General features: G+C 28.7%; 1 protein-coding gene across 2 annotated transcripts; it reads right to left on the bottom strand.

The window, feature by feature from the left end:
• Positions 1-1,565: 1,565 nt before the first annotated feature.
• Positions 1,566-20,955, bottom strand: LOC108773240 (xanthine dehydrogenase/oxidase). Of its 2 annotated transcripts, XM_018538984.1 has the most exons (19): positions 20,839-20,955; positions 10,925-11,032; positions 10,520-10,569; positions 9,950-10,130; positions 9,581-9,712; positions 8,664-8,820; positions 8,264-8,471; positions 7,095-7,621; positions 6,695-6,992; positions 5,556-6,074; positions 5,158-5,341; positions 4,725-5,021; positions 4,059-4,494; positions 3,674-3,802; positions 3,463-3,593; positions 2,871-3,129; positions 2,301-2,397; positions 2,008-2,118; positions 1,566-1,784 (listed from the first exon to the last, which is right to left on the bottom strand). In XM_018538984.1, the coding sequence occupies exons 2-19, from the start codon at positions 10,936-10,938 to the stop codon at positions 1,717-1,719; spliced, it is 3,798 nt and encodes a 1,265-aa protein (XP_018394486.1). In that variant the 5' UTR covers positions 10,939-11,032; positions 20,839-20,955; the 3' UTR covers positions 1,566-1,716. The 2 variants fall into 2 exon arrangements, with proteins under 2 accessions (XP_018394486.1, XP_018394487.1); XM_018538985.1 differs by lacking the exon at positions 20,839-20,955 and having other exon boundaries at positions 10,925-11,133.
• Positions 20,956-21,832: the final 877 nt, after the last annotated feature.

Here is a 21,832-nt window from a genome sequence, read left to right as displayed (position 1 = left end):
TATACTTTAGAAATTTAGTCTTAAATAACAAAAAAGAATAATATATATTATTATAATAAGGCTCTGTAAGTATAAAACAAAACAGACTTAAAGAGCTAAAAAACAAAAAAAAGCTAAGAGATGTTTGACAATTTTATAAATAAATAATTTTAATAAACTTAATTTAATAAGTAAAAAATTTATTTTAAAAAAAGTTTAAGGAATATATACTATGATGTTATAACATGCATTCTCTTATCATTGTATTACTACATTATTACTATAGGTTATGCTCTTATCATATTGAATGCAAAACAGAAATTGAAAATAAAAATAGCCTAAATGACGTAATATATACCTTACAGCATGAGACAAAATTAATGTATACGTGTAATATTTCAAGTTATATAAGTATTAAGAAAATGGCGTATAAATTATAAAACGATTTATATACGTATTTTTCTATAAAGATGTTATTGTATAAATTTTATTTAAAAAATAATAAATTAAGAATTATTATCTATTGTATCTTTCATTTCACTTGCATGCTTTATTTAAAAAAATACAATTTTAAGCGTAAGTAATTACGAATGAAAATTTATCGTAATAATTAAACATCTAGAAGTTTATTCAGCTGTATGTAAAGTGTAATGAATAAAAAAAGTAAATATTTTTTGCTTAAACATGTTCAGTAATAACACAAAAACTCAAACTCTTAAATTATATAGGAACTACAATTTTAAAAATGTAGTTAAAATTTAACATTGTAAAAAAGCATGATACTCAAATACGTCAAAATTTGTTACTTAAAATTTATTTCTATGTATGAGTATAAATAATTCAAAGAAAAAAAGGAGTTACGTCTAGTATGTTTTTTTTCGCAAGAAGCGTGACATGAATAAAATATAAATAACATTATTTCTATGAATAGAATGCCACAGAGTGGTACGCATGATATAGAAAGAATTTTATTGACGGAAGTTTTATTTCATTTTGCAACAAAAACTGTTCGGTGCACTTTATACGATAATTAATTTTGCAAATTAAACTTTTAGCGAGCTTTAATCTCGTTTTTTTTTAATTCTTTTGCCTCTTTTTTATGCTTTACACAAATAATGCAAAGAATATGTTTAATATTTTGCATATATTATATACAGTTTCATCTAACTTTATCATCCCGTTGTTTCTGATGATAGATTCTTAAAAGGTACGAGTAAAATACATTTATTATATTAATGGTTATTAATATTATAACTGTATGCAGATATTGCGATTTTCTATATACGGGAAAGACACTTAATAAACAATATTTATTAAAAAATGATACTAGAAAAGATAGTAAATATAATACAAGTAGAAAATTTCATAAGATATTATTTATATATTGAATTATTACGATCAATTATTTTATATTATATATGTTATTATTAATATCAATTATTCACTTTGTTGCAGATATTATTATAATATTTTTTACTTGCAATATATTAGCGACGTTTAATAAATTATATTTATTAAAAGTATTGAACATATAAGAAATGACTTACAGTAAATGGCTTAAAGCATAACTAATTGATATCCTGACAGTTATTTTTATTCTAAAATCTTTATCAACAAAAAAAGGCTAAATAAATTGTCTTAAATCAGGATCTCTATTCTAAATTAGACGAATAAAGCTATAATAAGCATACGATTTGGTTTGAGAGCACTAGCTTGTTGTAAATTTCATGTTTACTCTTACAGCACCATGTTATCCTTATTGGTTAAACCATTTAGAAGTATGCGTTCATTGGTGCATGATCCATCTGCAAAAATTAGTAATAAATGAGTGCATACATTAAAATGATGTATTATATTAAAAAATGACCAGTTTAAAAAAGAAGAGACAGAGAGAGAAACTTTATATCTTATAGTGAAGAATTATTTGCTTTTATTGTAAAAAATGCACAAAATAATGTAAGCCATAAAGTTGACTCCATCTGTATGTTATCAACTATACGAATGTACTGTTTGCATTCGTGCTCTTACCTAACTGATACCATAGATCCTTATTTCCCACTTCCGCTCTAGCAGAATTCAATGCATTGCGGATCGCGATTTGAATTACATAAGCCATACAAAGCGGTGGTTCACCAGTTGCTGCAAAAAAAATTAAATTTTTCAATCTTTTCAAAATTGTTATCTTTTACAAACGATTTGTTAATTTAATATGAAGAAATTCACACACACAAATACATAAGAAAAAAATTATAAATTCTTAATTTTTTAAAATATTATAGATAATAAGAATTTAAATACGAAAATTGTTAGTTTAATTTTACCTTTTGATCGAAGAACACCGAATGGATTAGGCGCGTTTCTGCGGAAAGATACACGGAAGTCCTCGGGAATATCTTTTATTCCTGGTGGTTTATAGTTCTACGGCAAATAAAAATAAAATATTTTAAACTAAATATGAGACAATCCCGTAGCGGTCTAAGTTGGATCACGGGTGCTTCTAAATAATTGCGTGTGAATTTATATACTACGTATGTTATTTTTTGATTGTGCGCCGAAATTTTTTTCAGACTTGAAACGCAACACTAACAAACTACCGCAGTAATATCACGAATTAAATTGACTAACAATTTAACGATTATTGATGCTGTTTATGCATCTTATATCGAGCTTAATAATATGCAAAAGTCCTAAGGCTTTAGACTATATCGAGGCAACAGAATGCCAGAGATTCAAATTTGACTCCCGGCCGAGATAATATTTTTTGCAATAAAAAATTAATTATTTACATTGCCAAAATATTTTAAGTTAATCATTTTTGTTTAATATGTAATTAGTGAATAAAAGCAATTTTCTGCTAATATGTTATTAGCTCAAAACTTAAGATAATGTACCCAAGTTCTGTCATTCGTTAATACTCCTGTTTTAGGGTCGTACACCAGTTCTTCAGAAGTCCAGTATCCTATCCCCATCACGAAAGCTCCCTCCACTTGACCGACATCGATCTCCGGATTTAAGCTTACACCGACATCCTCCATCAAGTCGACTCTTCTGATAATATGCTGGCCGGTCAACAGATCAATCTCTACTTCGGCAATGGTGACACCATAAACATTGTAAGGCTTGAGTGTATCATTTTGCGTTGGCGCGTACCTGTAAAGGTAAGTATAATAAATTATAATTATAATAAATAAATGATAGATATAGATAATAAGCAACTTAAAAAATATTATATTTTCGATATAAGATAGAATTAATAAGCAACTTAAAGAATATTATATTTTCGCATCTTTTTTCAACATAAAAAATATGCAATTTACATTTATTTATACATCAAAACTGAACTAAAATTATTATGGTGTCAATATTGTTCAAGAACATTTAATCTGCACATTGTACTAGTTCATAGAAAGAATATAATAATTATTTTTTTTAATAAAAAAAACTGTGTATTATTATTGCATTAAAAGTGACTTAAATACTTACATATAACGTGAACATAAATCAACATCCTTTAGATATGCTGTAAAAATAAGCTCCTGCCAGTTTGAGTTTTTCAGTTCTTTTTTTATTGGCTCCAGTCTTTTCAAGATTTCTTTGCAGCATTGCATCGTGGCCTAAAATCAAACGATCAATTTTTATGCATTGGGTCATTTTCGTTGAAACACTGCAAACAAATTATAAATTAAATTCTTACGTATCCACAGGATTCGCTAGTAACACTGCCTCCGGTAACTGAATTGTTCGGCGTTACTAAATTATTGGATGGTTTCACGGTGACTAAGTTTACATCGATACCTAAAGTGTAAGCAGCTATTTGAGCAACCTACATAAAAAAGTATTATTTTTATATAATTGGAATAAAATTAATCCTTTCTTTTACAGTCTTTCTATATAAAAAAAAAGGTTTATGAAAATTTGCGAATGTCTAAATTTTGATATATAATTTCTTTTCCATTACATTTAATTATGTTTGACGAAATTATTAATTATAAAATAAATTATTTTATAAATTCTCTTAAAACATAGATAAATTAGGCAAATTAGAAATTAAAGTAAAGAAAAATACTTCATTTGCGTACCTTGGTGTTTATACCTTGGCCACATTCAATCCCTCCGTGCGTCACGCAAACCGTACCATCGCGAGCGCAGACCGATACCATAGCATTGAATTGACCCCAGAAGCCGAATGCATACTTCATTGGTATCAGAGCGATGCCCTTTTTCTTCCACCGATTCTCATTGTTGAATGTCTCAACAGCCCGCTTCCGCATCTCATAATCGGCCGATTTCGATAGATCTTTTATCATAGATTCTAATACGGCCTTATGCTCATCGTTCATATTCGCCAATCTGACCTGTAATGGATCCTTTTTCGTTACTTTCGCAATATGCTCCATTATATTCTCGATCATGGCCACTCCTTCTGTGGATCCCGGCGCTCGACAGTATGTATTTGATGGTAAGTCAGTTCGTACATCAAATCCAGTGAACGCCCAATTATCGGATGTGTAACAACTGTAAATAATCGGTAACAATTATCCACACTTAAGAACTTGAAAAATTAATAAGACTAAGAAAAAACGCTATGATATAATATTTTAAAGAATTAACATGAATTGTATGTAATAAACTGATTTCTCATTTATATATAATATATATATATATATATATATATATATATATTATATATAAATAACGATTAACATTAAAATATTATTAGAAAATACATTTTTTTTAATGCATACTTTCCGAAATAGTGCCATAAGGCCCAAGAATGGGGATCATTGTAGTTACAGCCTCCATTGGCCCAGTATTTCGAGTCATTATATTGAATAACTCCTTCATTGTCTACTCCGACTTCGTATTCGTGGCGTGAAGAAACTCTTTTGCCCTGTGCTTGCATATTGCTCTCGATAGACGTGATTAATCGTGCTGGGCGATTCAGTTTGTGACATACTAATGCGCAGGAACATGAGAATAATACATTCCGCGAGAGTTTCGCTCCGTATCCGCCGCCAATTCGTCTGATGTGGACATTGATACTACAAAAATTGAATTCATTATGCTAATTTAAGTTTATTCCTCTTATTTAATTTATTCTTATCGATCTAAAATGGAAATCACGTTATCACAACTAAATTAATGATACTCGCAAGATAGTCGCGGAAGATAAATTACCTATTGTTCTTAACACCGAGAACATTTGCAATCGATACTTGAATGAGATCCATCCATTGCGACGTTGGGTAAACGTCCATACCATCCTCCGCAGGAACGCACACGCAGGACTGAGTCTCCATGGTATAATGATACTGGCTGCCGGTTTTGAAAACACCTTTTATCTTATGTTTAACGTTATCTCCTGTAAAGAGCAAAATATGTTTAAGGAAGAAAATTGCTGTACCATTTCCAGATAATTAGCAACAGCTAATTATACGATTTATTTTTTATCAATACTAATATTAAGTTATTCAGTTTTATTCTTTTTCTAAATTATGTTTTATTCTTTTATAATTGTGATTGGAATTTCTTTATTCTAATTTTTTTCTCTTATTTTACTCAAGTATCAATCACACCTTTCTTTTTCGCTGGAACGCTAATGCCTTGCATGTATCTGGTATCGTCTTTCGTGGCGAGGGAATCTTCAATGGTTAACACTGGCTTTTTTTCCAAAGTCTCGATATATTTGACTTCTACTAATTTTGCGGCTTCATTGGCCAGATTATGCGTCTCGGCGGCAATCACGCCGATCGCCTGACCGGCATAGAGAATCTCATTTTCAGCAAATAACAACTCGTCATTTATCAACATCATTAGATGGTTGTTAGCCGAGATACACAGATTCTTGCCGGGTACATCCTTGGCGCTGAAGAATGCCACCACACCCTTCATAGCTAGTGCTTTACTCGCATCTACGCTGTCGATCTTGCCACTAGCGACTTTGGAAAGTACAAGAGCGCAGAATACTTCTCCAGGATACGGTGGTAGATCATTGCAATACTGAGCTTCACCTGATGTCTGCTGAATCGCCTCCAACTTTACCATAGGCTTGTTCACCGGCCATACGTTTTTGTCTGTGTCATAGTCTTGTGTACCTAGAGTAATCAGATTTTTTTATTAAATTTTTATTAAATATTTTTGTTTTATTTTAACATAAGGAGTCCCTTTCTTTATTAAAGCAATCAGAGACACCTCACGATTTCTTACAAATAAGCTAATATAAGAAGTATTTCTCTATCTTGTTTTATTATAAATATATTTTACTATATATTTCAATATTTTTTTTATACATATGTATAAAAATGTAGATTTATAAAATGTACATATGCATGTGTATATAGAATGTTCGGCGATAAAAGAAAAATTTAAGGAATTATTTTGAATGCTAAAGTAAGACGGAAATGAAGAGATAACAAAATTGTGAATTTATAATTCAATGTTTAAATATTTATGTGTTTTAGACAATTTTACTTAAATATCTAAACATTTATAATTGAAAATGAAGTTTTACTTCCACTTTTTCATTTTCGCCCAAGTTTATCATCTAAAATAACTTATTAAATTTTCTTCCATCTATTGTCAAACATCCTGTTATAAAATATGTATAAAAAAGAATTAAAACAAATTTAACTCCTCATATACATAGAATGTTGCTTAAAGGCAAAAAAATTTGTTTAAAAAGCAAAGATATATTGTTTGATTATTTTATACATACCTGAAGAGAGACCTCGTTTTAAAATGCATCCTCCACTGCGAAGTTTCGAATTTACGTTCTCCGGTTTGATGTTCAACACAAACTTATAGAATAGTCCCTCGGCAAGAGTCTTGCGGAATTTCGGCGAACCATCTGGCAGCACATGATCGGGTTGCAATTCATTATGCAACGTTTCTAAGGCTGTCTTCAGCACTTGCTTGTCGAGGATAGATTTACCAATCAACAGTTGCTCTGTGTTTTTCGCGTGCAAAAAGTGCTTGTTGATACCACCAAAGATGATGTTAGGCTTCTCCAGTACCTTTTCGTGAAATATTGCGAATATTGTGAATCATAAGTATGTATTAATTAATAATAACCCAATAAATATATGAATAATTCAAAAGGATTATTTATTCATTACCTTGCCGGTGCCGTCAAGTTTGAAGAGAAAACCGGCGTTGATATGAGCGTGGGCATTTTGGGCTCTAGGCATGATCTTGTAGGACCTGTATTCGTAATCGTCAGATAATGCCGGCAACACCACGCTGTAAATGATCTTGTGGTGCATATTTGTCTTCAAAAAGTCCTGCAGCATCATGCTCTTCTTGACTCCCGGTGCCTCGATGATATGTATTTGAGTACCGGCAGTCTCCAGCATCAGGAACAAATCGGACGGGAATTCGTGATACGCGTGTTTGATCATCAGATTGCCGGCGATGCTGCCGATGTTACGCACAGGCACGCTGGCGATCAAATCGATGTGATGGGCCAGATGATGAAGATACTTGAATCCGGTTTCTGACGAGTACTTCTGAAAGGTTTCCATCGCCGTGGTGAGAGATACGCCTCCGCCCAGGATTAGAGAATCATTAGTCTTTTCGATGCGACGCAAGTCCGGGATATCGTTTATATCGATGCGGAGGTCGTTTTTGCCCGTCCGATAAACGCCTGTAAGATTATACTCTCAATATTATATATATTTTTTCATGACAAAACTAGTTTATTGATTGCTCGTTGATTTAAATTAATAAAAATTTTTTAATATTTTCATTTTTCTAATATTAAATATTCATTTTAATATTAATCGCGGAATTACCATTATGTAAGAAGAAAATCATTTAAATGAGAATAATAAAAATATAAATGTTTTATTATATATGTATGTGTTATATGTGATTCACGGTGTTATTTTTTAATGATACATTTAATACATGGAAAAATGAGATGTAGTAAAACGCTCTTTTTTATAAATACATCAGAAATGTGTTTCCATTTATTCCCATTTAAATAAAAACTTTTATTATAAAATTAATAAAATAAAATGGTCCTTTAAACAAAAAAATTCATTTTGCTTGAATTTAAAAACAAACTGTAACAAGATGTTACCAATAATAAATGTGTTACAACATATTATAAATGTAATAATATGTATTAACAATTATTATTTTGGAACAACTCAATCCATAAAAATTATTAATTTGTTATATTTAATATATTATATATATATTATATATATTTGTCTATCAGATTGTTTTGATATACATATATAATATATACATATATATATTGTGCAAATTGAAAGCAAATTACCATGTGCTGTGTTTCCACCGTTTAATATGTACGTTGCATCTGGTTTCTCTCGAAATACCGCAAATAAATTTTCGATGGAGTAAACTTTATAGAATTCCGCATCCGCTAACTTTATATCCAGCGTATTTCCATCTGAGAAATGTCTATCGGCGCAATTGCCTTTGCATGGCATTCCATTCTTTGGACAGGTTTTAATTTTATAGATCTCCTATAAAATATATCATTGAATTTATAATATTTAAACAATATAGACAATTTTCCATAATATTATAATAATAACTTATACACAAAATGGACTTTTGTGTGGAAATAGGATCAAATTTTAGGAATAAATTTGAGAGTATAAAAGTAAAATCTTTACCGATATGAAATAAAATATTTTTCGTTCCATATTACATACCTCAATATCACGAATGTCTTTTGCCAGTTGTGGAGATGCATCGCTGGCAAATCCCTTAAACGCATCCAAAATTGGACGATAGCCTGTACACCGACAGATGTTACTACCGAAGGAATTCTCGATTTCCTGCATAGTCAATTTCTTGTCCTGCACAAGACTGAAAGTTCCAATAATAAAATATATATAATAATAAAATGCAATAATATGCAAATTTATTTACATTCTGTTAAGCTCTTATCAGGATTGTGAATTAGAGATTACAACTCAACCAATTACAACGAAACAAATTAAATTTAAAATTATCTATTCAATTTCAAATTCTAATTTTCAATTTGTATATCACGTAAATATAGAAGCGTGCTCGCTTCCGCACATCATTATTTATGTATTAATTTTAATTTATGATTTATTTATATATGTATTATTTTAATTATATTCGATAATTTAAACTAATAATTTATTTAAAATTTTTCTCTATTATGTATTATTTAACAAAAATTTACCGCAACGCCAACAATTTCGAGAAAATTTTATATATCTAAAATTATTATTTTTTTAATATGACAATTTTAATTAATTTACATCATTATTTATGCATATAATTTTCAATTATTATTTTTATTCTGACTAACGATTTATTTATTACCGTAATTTTTCATAACTATGGTTCTATGCCACAACTGTGATCTAAACACTCACACGCACGAAAACATCGATCAGGCAACCATTTACACACTAAATGTCACAGCATAGATTGAATGATATCGTTATGATATTAGAACGCGGCCTTATTTTTTTGCGTGAATTGGACCATAATTGTGTGAAATTACAATAATTTTTTTCAGATATTATATCATTTGAGATTGAAATAGTTTATTAAAACAATTTTAATTAATTTCTTTACCGCACACACACACCTGTAAAAATTCATAACCATGCCAGGAGAACAATATCCGCATTGCGAACCATTTTTTCCAGCGAGTGCGGCTTGAATTGAGTGATAACCGTCTCGTTTATTTCCGACACCTTCGATCGTGTGAATCGCCCATCTGTGAAATTATTTACAGATTATTATACAATATATAGATATTATTTAAAACTATAGTTTTAATAAAGTTGAAAGAAATTAAATAAATAAACCCTGATATATATATATATATATATATATAATATATAGGTTTGACATGTCAAAGACTATTTTCTAATGAAAAAAGATGTGTCATAAAGTTTTATTAATTTCTTTAGCGTGAAATTTAAATGTAATATCTCGATTAATTCACGCATACCCGTCGCAGATTAATATTGGTATGAGACAGGAGTTTACAGCCATTGTCTTGCCCTTGATTTCCGCAGCCACGATACAGGCGCCGCAGCCACCCTCATGGCACATCGCTTTTGTGCCGCGGAGTTTTGCATAGTCGCGAATGTAGACATTGAGGGACGTATCAGCCGGTATATCTCTTGATACTGAAAACGATTGTAAAATCGAAATGATAGTTATGGTTCATAAAGCACGAATATGAGTAACATATATAGGGTTTTAATTTGACGCGATATTTCACAAAAGCCCACCGTCATAATTAAATCTTTACAATTGAATGTTTAAAGCTTCTGCCATCACAATTAAATTTTCATAGCTGAAATGTAATAGTTTCTACCAATGTAACTACATTTTCCTGCGTTATATAATTATATTACGTGCATATAATTAAATTCTATAGTTTCTGCCGCCGTGTAAATAACGGAATTATTTAGCTCGCTGTTTAATAGAATCGAAACTTTTTATTTTTAAACAATAAAAGAATCTTCTATAATTTAACTTTTAATTATATGTTATAAATTTGAAGAATACATACTCATGTGTGGTGTTCCATTTATAGTAAATTTAATGGATTTTTCACTGTCCCTGCAATAAAGCACAAATTAGATTGAATGGAATGTTATCATTATCATTGATCAAGAAAATATGACAGCATAATACAGATGTTACAAAACACATAAAAATTCTTTTTTCATATTTACACCTTTTAGTTTACTGTATAATTGAAATTATATAAATACGTGAAAAGTATTTATCTTAGAATTTGTATCGTAAAATATATGTATATCAAGAGTCAAATGCTTCTAAAAATTAAAGGTAAACACGAATTTGTATATTGATTATGTTTATTACTGAATATAAATAATATAATATAACTGTAATATAACTATATAATATAAATATTATTACTGAATTTTTTATGGCAATAATGAAAACTTACATTATTGTTGGCATTGTTCGTCTATTTTGCCAATGCACGCACTGGCAATCAAAGGATTGGCAAAAGGTCCACCAACTTACACAAGAGTCTTATTAGATATTCGTATGCCTTTTGAAATACGGAGAAATGATATAATTATCAGATATTATATAGGAAGTATATTTTAAAAGTACCAATTTTTGTCCCTAAAATGGCAAGTAAAAGCATTAGGTAAAGTACATTTTTTATAACTTATGAATTGTATAATTTAATTATAACATTAATAAATTTTTATTTGGTGGAGAATTAATAAAAACAGTATATAAAACTTTTAATATATTAATTTTTTAAAAAAGTGAATAAAATTTATTAATATTTAACAATAAAAGCATTATTAATAAAAACATTTTATATATAAATCTTGATTTAAAATCATAATAGCATCTGATAGCGTTATTTATTGCTAAGTATGTGAGCAGAAAGAAAATCTTGAAAAATTGAGCGCTATAAACGACAACGCTCTCAGATTCAAGATTTAAAATAATTTCTGTTGATTTTACCCTTATTTTTCATAGATATTAATAATTTTTTTACGTTCTTTATCAAGCAAAACATGAACTATTAGAGATAAAACATGAAAATGTTTTTATCTCTAATAGTTCATGTTTTTAGTAGAAAAACACAAACTATATGTTTATATTAATATATTTATACCTGCTAGTAACAAATGTAATTATAATTTACAATAATATATAGATCTTTAATAACTTTAATAACTTTATTAAAGCTAATAATAGCTATACTGATTTTAATATTTACCCGACAAAATTAAATTTTTTGAAGGTCAAATTTTGTAGCTTAAAAACTAAATAAAAAACATAAAATGTTAAATAAAATTAAATGAAAAACATATCACTTTTAATTGCTACTCCGGGAGCAAAAATTAGCATTCTTTTAACATTCTTGTTTTTCTCAATTTGTGTCAATCAATAATTATAGTAACAAAGATGATAAGCGTGTGCAAGGAAAACATGTTGATGCATTATTCTTGGAATTAATTGCAAATAAGTTTATGTAGTATATCATATTTATTTGAGTCTTTAGCGCAGGTGTGCAAAATAACGCAAAATGATTTTTTCATAGCTATTGAATAAAAATATTTTGAAAATTATGCATTGTGCACGTGTGATGAATAAAAAATTAAAACCATCACTTAAACAAGCATGAATTATCGAATACAATAAGTACAAGCAGAGAAAAGATTAGCTAATGCGGCTAAAATACAGCCGTAGTAATTAAAATGTGTCTTTATAATAAGGATAGCTATAGTGTCGTTATATACTGCTAAAGCTCAATTTATTAAATACTAAAATTTAAGTACTACAGCAAAAAAACACTCACTGCTAGAGTAAAATAATGTTTAGCTGAACATGTTAAGGTAATTTCTTTTAACAATAGAAACTAATAATATTTGTAGCAAAATTGGGAATTTTAGTTGAAATTATACATATATATGTTTTGTTGTTAGTGCTAAATTTTAGCCACTTCAACTATTAAATTTGATAGTAGAGTTTTGTATTGGCTATTACGTTGAAAAATGTATTGTTACTCAAGAAAAAAATGTATTGACAGCATTTGCCAACAGTAATCTAATCAAAAGTCCTGTTTTTATTCAATAACAGAGTATTACTAAATAATTTTTTAAGAGTATTGCACAATGGCGTACTTATTTTATTAATACTACAAATTAACAAGATTATTTCTAATTAGATGCTGTCGGTAGTGTCGGCTAATGCTGTTAATCTAGCATAAGAATTTTATTGAATCATACATTAAAAAATAACTAATAGGAAATAGAGCTCATAATAGTCGAAGTTAGATCTTTCATGCTCAAATAATTCGGTGTGTAATTTCTATAGTATGTATGTTTAAACTATACGCCAAAGTAATTTTTCGGTCATTCAACATTATTAAGATCATTTTAAAGTGCTTATAAACTATTAAATTGCTAGTCAATTTATCTTGTATGAAATTACTGCAATAACTCAGTTTGTATTTCAAGACCAAAAAAATTATTTAATAGCTGATATATTATTTAATAGTTGACACACAATGTTACTAATACGATTTACGCGCAAGCAGCCGGCAACATTCCAGAAACAATTGCAAATGGAGTACAACTAAAATATAGTGAGGAATATATAGTTACCACTTACTCAGCTACTTGAATTAAAGTACGCTTTTAACTGACAAAACCCCAAAGTTTGAACTAGCAACTGATATTTAGCTGATATTAGTCATTTAAATGCAAATTTATTAAAAAACGATATAACATTTAGCATGAATCGTATATTTTGCTTTGACATAATCCCATTGCTAAAGTCTCGCCATTTTGGGAAAGTATTTTTCATCTACCAATTATTATAAGATTTATTAATGTTTCGAGGTAAATTGTAAGATTTATGAATATTCAAATAAGTATGATATAATACTGCTGTTTATACGAACACGTTGCATGTAAGGTAATTCATCTCACGTATTCAAGCGACTATTTATTTATTGTTTTTTAAGTGTAACAAATATTACGATATAGGAATATTTATATTTTTTGTAATTGTATGTATTTTTACATCTTTCTATTATAAAGATAAAATTGCATTAAAACTAGAATTGCCATATCTGTCCTCTTTTTTCTCTGAATACTATCTTCTTATAGAGCATCCGGGAACGTTTGGAGGAATTACCGCTCGTAATTATCTCGAATACCTTCGGCAAATCCCCCTAAAAACAGGACGATGTCCGGGGAAAAAAGGACGGATGTGGCAGCCTTATATATATACAAATATATGAGACGGAAAGACTCTTAATCATAATTTATTGCCGCAAACTACAAATCAACACGCGACATTAACTCAACATACAAGAAAAGGAGTTGTTGCCTCGAGCCATAGGCTTACTCAGCACAATGTAACATTAATTTGCAACAGAAACATAAAAAGATTCTTTAAGATTATATGCAATTATAAATATAATTTAATGCTGTGGAGTAATCTGTAGATCATTATGTAATTATCTTACACACAATTCGAGTTTTTCATACAAAAAGAGAAATTATTATTCCAACAGCTAACGTTGACCGTATATCATAACAACGGTTTTTCTTGCTTACAATTAATTGATCTATTCATATATGTGGTCTTGATTCTAACTTTTTATCTAAAAAATATCTCGTATACTTATTTTTTTGTAAACGCACTTTTATACATGGAATAATGATATATATAGGACGTTCCATGTCAATGGGAATAAGTGTCTGAGCAAAATTTGTGAAGTCGAATTAAGACGTTCAAAAAGGCTTAAAATTTTCTTTTTTATATATAATTTTTATATGTATTATATTATAATTTAAGGAAAAACGTTTCAAAAATTCAAAGCGGCTACATGCTCCAAAATATTGCAGTTAGAATAAATAAAAAACTTATGGAAATTATTGAAAACGTTTATTTCATTGATCAGGTGGTTTAAAATTCATTCAATTTCCATGAAAATCGATATTTGTGGGTTTTTCAAATTACTCATGAACAATCCGTAGTCATATTTCGAAATGACGGATCCAGTATAGTGACTGTACTGAATGAAGAACTGACTGGAATTCTAAAATCATTAATTTAGTAGTACAAAATTTATTCAATCCTAAAAATCGATATCTTTTTTTTTACCCGAAAACTGTTATTCTTCGGAATAAAGATCCGAGAAAAATCAATTTTTAATCACATGATTAAGAATCTAAGCGTTTCAGTCAATTCTTCTTCCACTGCAGTCATCATATGCCATTTTAAATTTGGGAAATCTGATTGTGGATTATTTATGAGTAATCCGAAAAACTTTCAGATTTCAATTTTTAAGATTGAATAAATTTTGGACTAAAATTCCGATCAGTTCTTCATTTAGTACAGTTAATATACTGAATCTATTAATTCGAATTTTGGAAATATGACTACGGATTGTTTATGAGTGATTTAGTGATTCGAAAAATCCACAAATATCGATTTTTATTCATTCTAACCGTTATATTAGAACAACCGTTTTGAATTTTAAAAAACGCCACGTTTTTTCTTAAACTAATAATCAAAAATTTCAAGCTCTTGAACGTCTTATTTTGACTTCACAAATTTTGCCCAGACGCTTGTCCCCGTTAACGAAGAACGTCCTATATATATATGTATATAAATACAGAATAATATACGAATATAAGAAGAGAAGGGAGAGAAATTAATCGATTAATTGTGTATAATAAAATTAAGTATAAGATGCAATAGAAAAAAGGGCGAAGATCCGAAATATGAAACCGCGTGATACTAAACTCAAGATCAATAACAAAAAATCAGGTTTTAGTTTTCAATAAACATAGTGTCTTACAGTGTAGTTCAGTAATGTGTGTAATAGGTTTTTTAATAGAAACGAGGAATAATACGAAATGAAAAAACTTGGAAACTAAATAATATCATAACAAGACCGAGTATTCGCTGATGTTATATAAGTATAAGAATTTTTAGAAACTAGAACCAAAGATTAAAGAAAAGATTTGTGTAAAAACAATGTTTTAATTTTATTGAAAATGACTAATTATATATTTTATTGTTTAACGAAAATTCTTTTTGACTCTTTAATCGCCCTTGACATCATTTTGTTTAAAAACAATAGATATTTGAAGTAAAAAAAATTGCATAGCATATGCAAGCATAACAAAGTTCGAGTGATTTTCTCGATCTCGAATCTATAATGTACGTATAGTGGCATGATAAAACATGCGATCTAACGAGTTTACGTAATCATATACTTGTTACAATATTCCATCATTCGTGAGATGCGTAATTCGTCACGAAAGCATTTATGTACTGCAATCGCATGATTAATGGTTGCCAATGTCATTAACAAATAATAGGATAATTTTTCTTTCCTAAGAGTAACCATATAATACTCGTTTTTTTTCTTCTCTAAGCTATAATTCAACAATCAATTTTGTCATTTGCGAATCAGTATTCACCTTGTAAGAAACTTGTTTTGGATCGTATGGTTAACTCGTAGCATAAACTCATACTTTGTAGTACCTATGTATTCAGCTTCATAAATAACTTGATTGTTATGCGGAAATAACTAAAGATCATAACGCTGACATATGATGATAACTCACATCCGTACAAAAGGTGCCTAATCTCAATTGCGCAATTTTGCAATATAATATGCTAACTAAGCTGTGCAAGAAGCACAATTTTAAAAGAATCTGTACAAGCTTAAATTTTGTAAATCTTTATTACGCAGTCTTAGTCTTAAAAATTTCAAATGGCAATTGATTTTACAACGTATTATTTTTTGTCCATTTCTTGTTGAACATTATGATAAAAATAAGTTTTAGACTATGAAATTTGTATTCAATAATTTGTTTTCTCTTTTTAACTAAAAAAAGAGACTTAGGATTACACTTCGTAATTATTATGTGTGAAAAAGATATATACACATATATACATACGTATAAAATTACCATTATTATTAATTTTATTTTAGTTATGTATTATTAAAACATTCAGTACAAATTTTTGTTTACAGTCTTTGAAAATTTATACTATATTCAGCGAGATATTCATTTAATTAACTTCACCACGCCATTTACTTTAATCCGTCTGTTGTTCTGTATATGGAACAACAAAGATAAACAAGAAGAGTTCACTCTAGGAAGATTGAAAAACAATTAATTACTTGTTTTCTATTATTTAGCTTAAGAATAAAAAAATTATAACAGATTTGTCTTTTATATTGCATGCACTTATTCCCCTTGATACCTTTTTTCCATTACGTTTCCTACAAAAATACATGAAATATTCTCGTTGCATTTGCTCAACATTGAATCAATTTTTTTGTTGTACGAACTAGATGCATACACAGATGAGAGCGTTAAATAATTAAACTAAATAAAAAATTGATACCTATATATCGATTCCATTTCTATGTTCAATATTGAAAATATAGGGAAAACGTATAGACATACGAATATGTGTATAAATAACTTTTCCATATCTCGAAATATATGAGTTCACTGAAATTATATCAATTGCAGTTTTTGATAACTGCAATTCCGATACTATAAATGCTACAGTGATATAAAGGAAGATATAAAAATATCAGAAAACTGTTGAGGACGAGGGTATGTGTGAAGGGGGGAGGGCATTTTGTCTATATAAAGGGAATTCTTTGTATTAGTACGCTTCTCGTCCTGATAAAGTGAATGTTCATGAAACGGTGGCATTAATAATGGATAAAAACACTCAGCAAACCCTCTGATATCGTTGAAGATAATACCCTTAAAAACTTCAAAAGCATATCAGAAAACTGTCAAAAAGGCAGGAGATAGATAATTAAAACAATGACACGCACATCATGGATTATTTTATAACAAATCGTGATATTTATAATTCCAATAAAAACAATATAAAAACGATGTAAATGATGTAAAAACATATGTAAATAATGATATATAATTATACATAATTCTACATAATTATATACTAGTATACTAGTATAAAAACTAGAGACTACGATTATTTATGATAATTTTTTTTATCGGAATCTAAACTTTAACTTTTTAAAAGAAGATTATATTTAATATAAAAAGTGCACTTCTTATATATGTTATCGTAAAACTCTTGTTGAGATTATTAAATGTTCATATTTCCGATGCATGTTGCATGTCTCGTGGCGAATAGATATATCGACGTTTTTGTCCTGAATTACACTCGAGCCGAGCAGTCGATTTCGCTTATGACTTTGTTATTCGTTGATTCCATTATTGTAAACTGAAAGTCGATAGTACCAAGTTTCGAGTAATTTTAGCAAGATGTGAAGTATCATTGCTTGCGATTATTCTAAAGTTTTTTTATGAAGCTTAATGTTATATAACAGAAAAAAATAAGATTAATAATATGATCATAAAAGCAAAAATGAATTGCAGTAGAGACGAATTAAATATTAATGAGAGAAATACGTGGAATTGTTTTATTTTTCACTGATATATGTTTTTATTATTATTTTAAAGAATACAGGAGTCCAGTCGTTTAAACTTAAAACATTATTATATTTTATAAAATATATTATTTTATTATTGACAAAGTTAAACGTTTTTCTCGAGGAATATCAACATTATTTTAAACATCTTATTGAGAGAATATTAATATAAAATATTTAATTGAATTTGTAAACATTCACTGCGTATCTTCGAAAGTGACTTGCATATTTTTTCAAGCGCCATCGTTTAAAGATCGTTTGATGAAAAGTGCAAATATTGCATAAGAAGTGAGGAATTGCAAGATGTTTTTATCCATTTAACAATGTTACAACAAAAGTTAGAAATCGCTGTCATTATATTATGCAACAGATCGTAGGAATCGTGAAGGCGTAACTGCATTTATTTTTTACATTTCTAACACAAGCAAATTTCATGATAAAGCACAAGCACACATAGATATGCAAGATAAAAACAGTCGCAGAGCAATTGAACGTTACGAGGCAGTTTATATGTCACTGTTGATTACGAACTTTATTTTGCAAATGGAAGTTCATCTGTTTTTGCATCTCATTACATAAGCAATTCTTGCAAAGAAATATAATAGAAAAGAAGAAATAAGAATGAACAAAGAAAGAATATTTTTAATAACACATTAAAATTTCACAATATAAGACCGTTGTCACAATGAGGCTCAAGTACAAACTGTTTTAAAACCGGTTGCTGCAGCAAAGTAGATTGCTTGCAAATTCTTTCCAAATCATCGTATCTTATCAAAGCCATAGTCCCATTTATGCTAACAATACTTGTGAACATCATTTAGCATTTTATTAATGCAAGGATAAAATAAATGTTGCGAGCGTAGATCGGATTACGATTTAAATCTACAAAAAGTGATGTTTTAAATAAACTTGTAATCGCAATCTTGCATTAAAATTGTAAAATCAACGTCGAAATGCGCAATTTATAATTTGTCATTCACTATTTGTATAAGATTCACGGAGATTCGTCATTCATGTAGTGTAGATCTTTCATATGATTTCGAATTTACGATTAATTCATAATTTGTTATTTAATGTAATAATTTATTATAATAATACGAAAAATATAATGTCAATGATAGCTGAAAAAATTAAAAAGTTAAACGCATATAAATATTATGCAATAATATTTATCGACTCTACGAGTTTTAATGTATAATGGAACATTAAGTATAGGTACATGTAAATTGACTGATTGCACATATTCACTCACCCTGATCGATACCTGAAAATTTTTTAATGTACCATCAATCTTTTAATTGATTAATTAGTAATGTGGTAATCGAGATCTTAATTGATCGACCATTAGTCGTAGTAATTTACATATTTTGTTCAATTTTATCAAAAACTTGAAGTTATTAATTTGACACATATATTTATACATTTATTCGCAAATCTCATATGAATAGCAAATCTCGAATTATAAATCTCGCATAGTCCGACATTATTATAGCTTTGTAACATTGTTAAGTTCTTATAAATATAAATCATGATTTTTTTGTAAAGTTGACGAAATTATTACCGATCATAAAAGTAGGTTTATGGTATCTTATTGAATCTATTTATTTTACAAAAAAGATAGTGGACAAAAAATTCATCGTTGTGATATATATGCACATAAATTAATATAATTGTACACAGAGAAAAACATTTTTTAAGATTTAATTTATTTCATAAATTTTATTGTGTATATTCAAATATTATTTTTAGAATAGTCCAAACAACCTAATGTTTGAATCTTAATAAGTATATACGATTGTTTGATTTTGAAACAATGTATGTATTTGCTTGAATACATTTGATACACACAACACTACTCGTTTAATTTTGTTGTTATAAGTGTATAAGCTGTAATTTCGGTCATAAAATGGTTGTCCTAAGAAAACAATTATTTGCATGGAGCAACCTCTGTATTTTGCCATTTTTTAATAAATAATGTGTTTCATTGTTCGTACTCATTATAACTAAATAATACATATTTGATTAAAAGATATACTTCAAATAATAACATTACTTTTGTCAAACAATAAAGGTTTTTCGAATGAAACAACAAAATTTTTATTTAAATAAATAATGTTTTGTATACCCATATGTGGTTCTAAAAAAATTTTAGTCAAACAAATATGAATATTAAATCCAAGAAAATTTTTTTCTTAGTGTAATTTCATTAAATAAATTTTCTTCAAAATTAATTCAACATAAAAAATTTTATTTTATATACATAAACACTTTCATATAGATTTAATACGTATTATCCACGTAGAATTAATGATGTTTAACGAGAAGATGAAATATAAAATATAGAAGATAGTAATATCAAATTCATATGAATAAATTCACATCAATTTTTATTCTATGAAATCCACGTTAAAATTTAAATATGATGATTTGTCATTTATTACATTTGCATAGATAGATGTCAATAAATTTTTATCCACTTAATTCATGTAAAATATTTAAAGATACTAGAGGATTTACGGGTTATCGCCGAGTCTTTAACTATTTCTAATGTTTCATGAACCTTGTAGTTCACTTCGTCAGGGCGAGGAGCGCACACGTATCAGTGCGCGAAACATTGACATTAGCGATGAATAAAAACACAGCGATAACCCGAAAACCTTCTAATATTTTTAAAGTTAATTATCTATTAAAGTCTTAGAGAAGCATTATTACATAAAATACATTGATTCAATGTAGACACCAGTTCTTATCAAGATAGCGATCTCTATTCCCAGTCATGACGTTATAACGATCTGAACAAGGCAATCGAGCGTAATAAAGTTGTATAATAGGGAAAGCGTTGAAATAATTTTTACTTATCACTCTTGTTAACCTACCCCAAATTACTGACAGTAGCACCCATAATCGAGTCGCGAGCTGGTACCGATAACCGAGATGCAATGAAGTCACGTCTCCGACTTTCCGTAGAGATGAGCCTAGGCCAACTTGGTTAACAAGGACTGTACGTATAGTTCTACCGTAACCGAGCGAATGTTAAGTCGACGGGACTTATTTGTCAATTCTACCGCGGTCGTATTTATAACCGTGCTGCATATAATATCGTCACCATGCTCCCCTTCCATATTGCTTAGAAATAGTAGGAGAGTAATGGTTAACTTGTCATACTTCAATCATACCGGATATCCATGCCTTATTATCGTCGCGTTTCGAAACCTTATCGCATCTATCATGTACCAAAAGGGTCGGAAGCCCAAAGAGTCGCATCTCCGCAAGGGAAGAACGCGTCAACGGTTTTATCTCTGCAATTGCATCTCGCGTGCATATTATAGATGCGTTTGATGATACTGTAACTGTGAACATCCAATCGAAGATGAGTCACAAAGTGTTAATTCACAGATGTTGCAATCAATTGACCTCTTCTTCTGTTATATACCGTTGAATATATCATCTACACTTAAGTAATTCAATCGTTAAGTAATATAGAAAAGTATTATCTTGTAACGTAACTACACGTAATATCAAAGCCTATCTTAGATAATCTTTGATATCATTATCTATTCACATAAATATATCCGTAAAATATAAACTAACAATTATCATTATTCTCAGTAGCGTTATCAATAATGTTGTAGTTTCTTACGTTATATAATTAGCATTAATGATATATTTTCTCATTCAATAATGTAAAACTGTTACGTACAACATGTGTTATGTTATATATTATTGAGTAGGAAATTATAACACTGATAATTATTTGTTTTGCGAATATATGTCGCGTACTAATTTAATAAATTCGGGAAAAAATTTATTTAACAATATTTAATGTATATTTTAGTTCAGTAAATTTTTATTCTTCTTTATTTTTATTTT

The sequence above is a fragment of the Cyphomyrmex costatus genome, unplaced genomic scaffold (genome assembly GCF_001594065.2).
Source record: "Cyphomyrmex costatus isolate MS0001 unplaced genomic scaffold, Ccosl1.0 scaffold20, whole genome shotgun sequence".
Taxonomy (NCBI): domain Eukaryota; kingdom Metazoa; phylum Arthropoda; class Insecta; order Hymenoptera; family Formicidae; genus Cyphomyrmex; species Cyphomyrmex costatus.
Note: the sequence above shows the minus strand (reverse complement) of the source record. Positions and strands in the feature narration are given on the sequence as shown.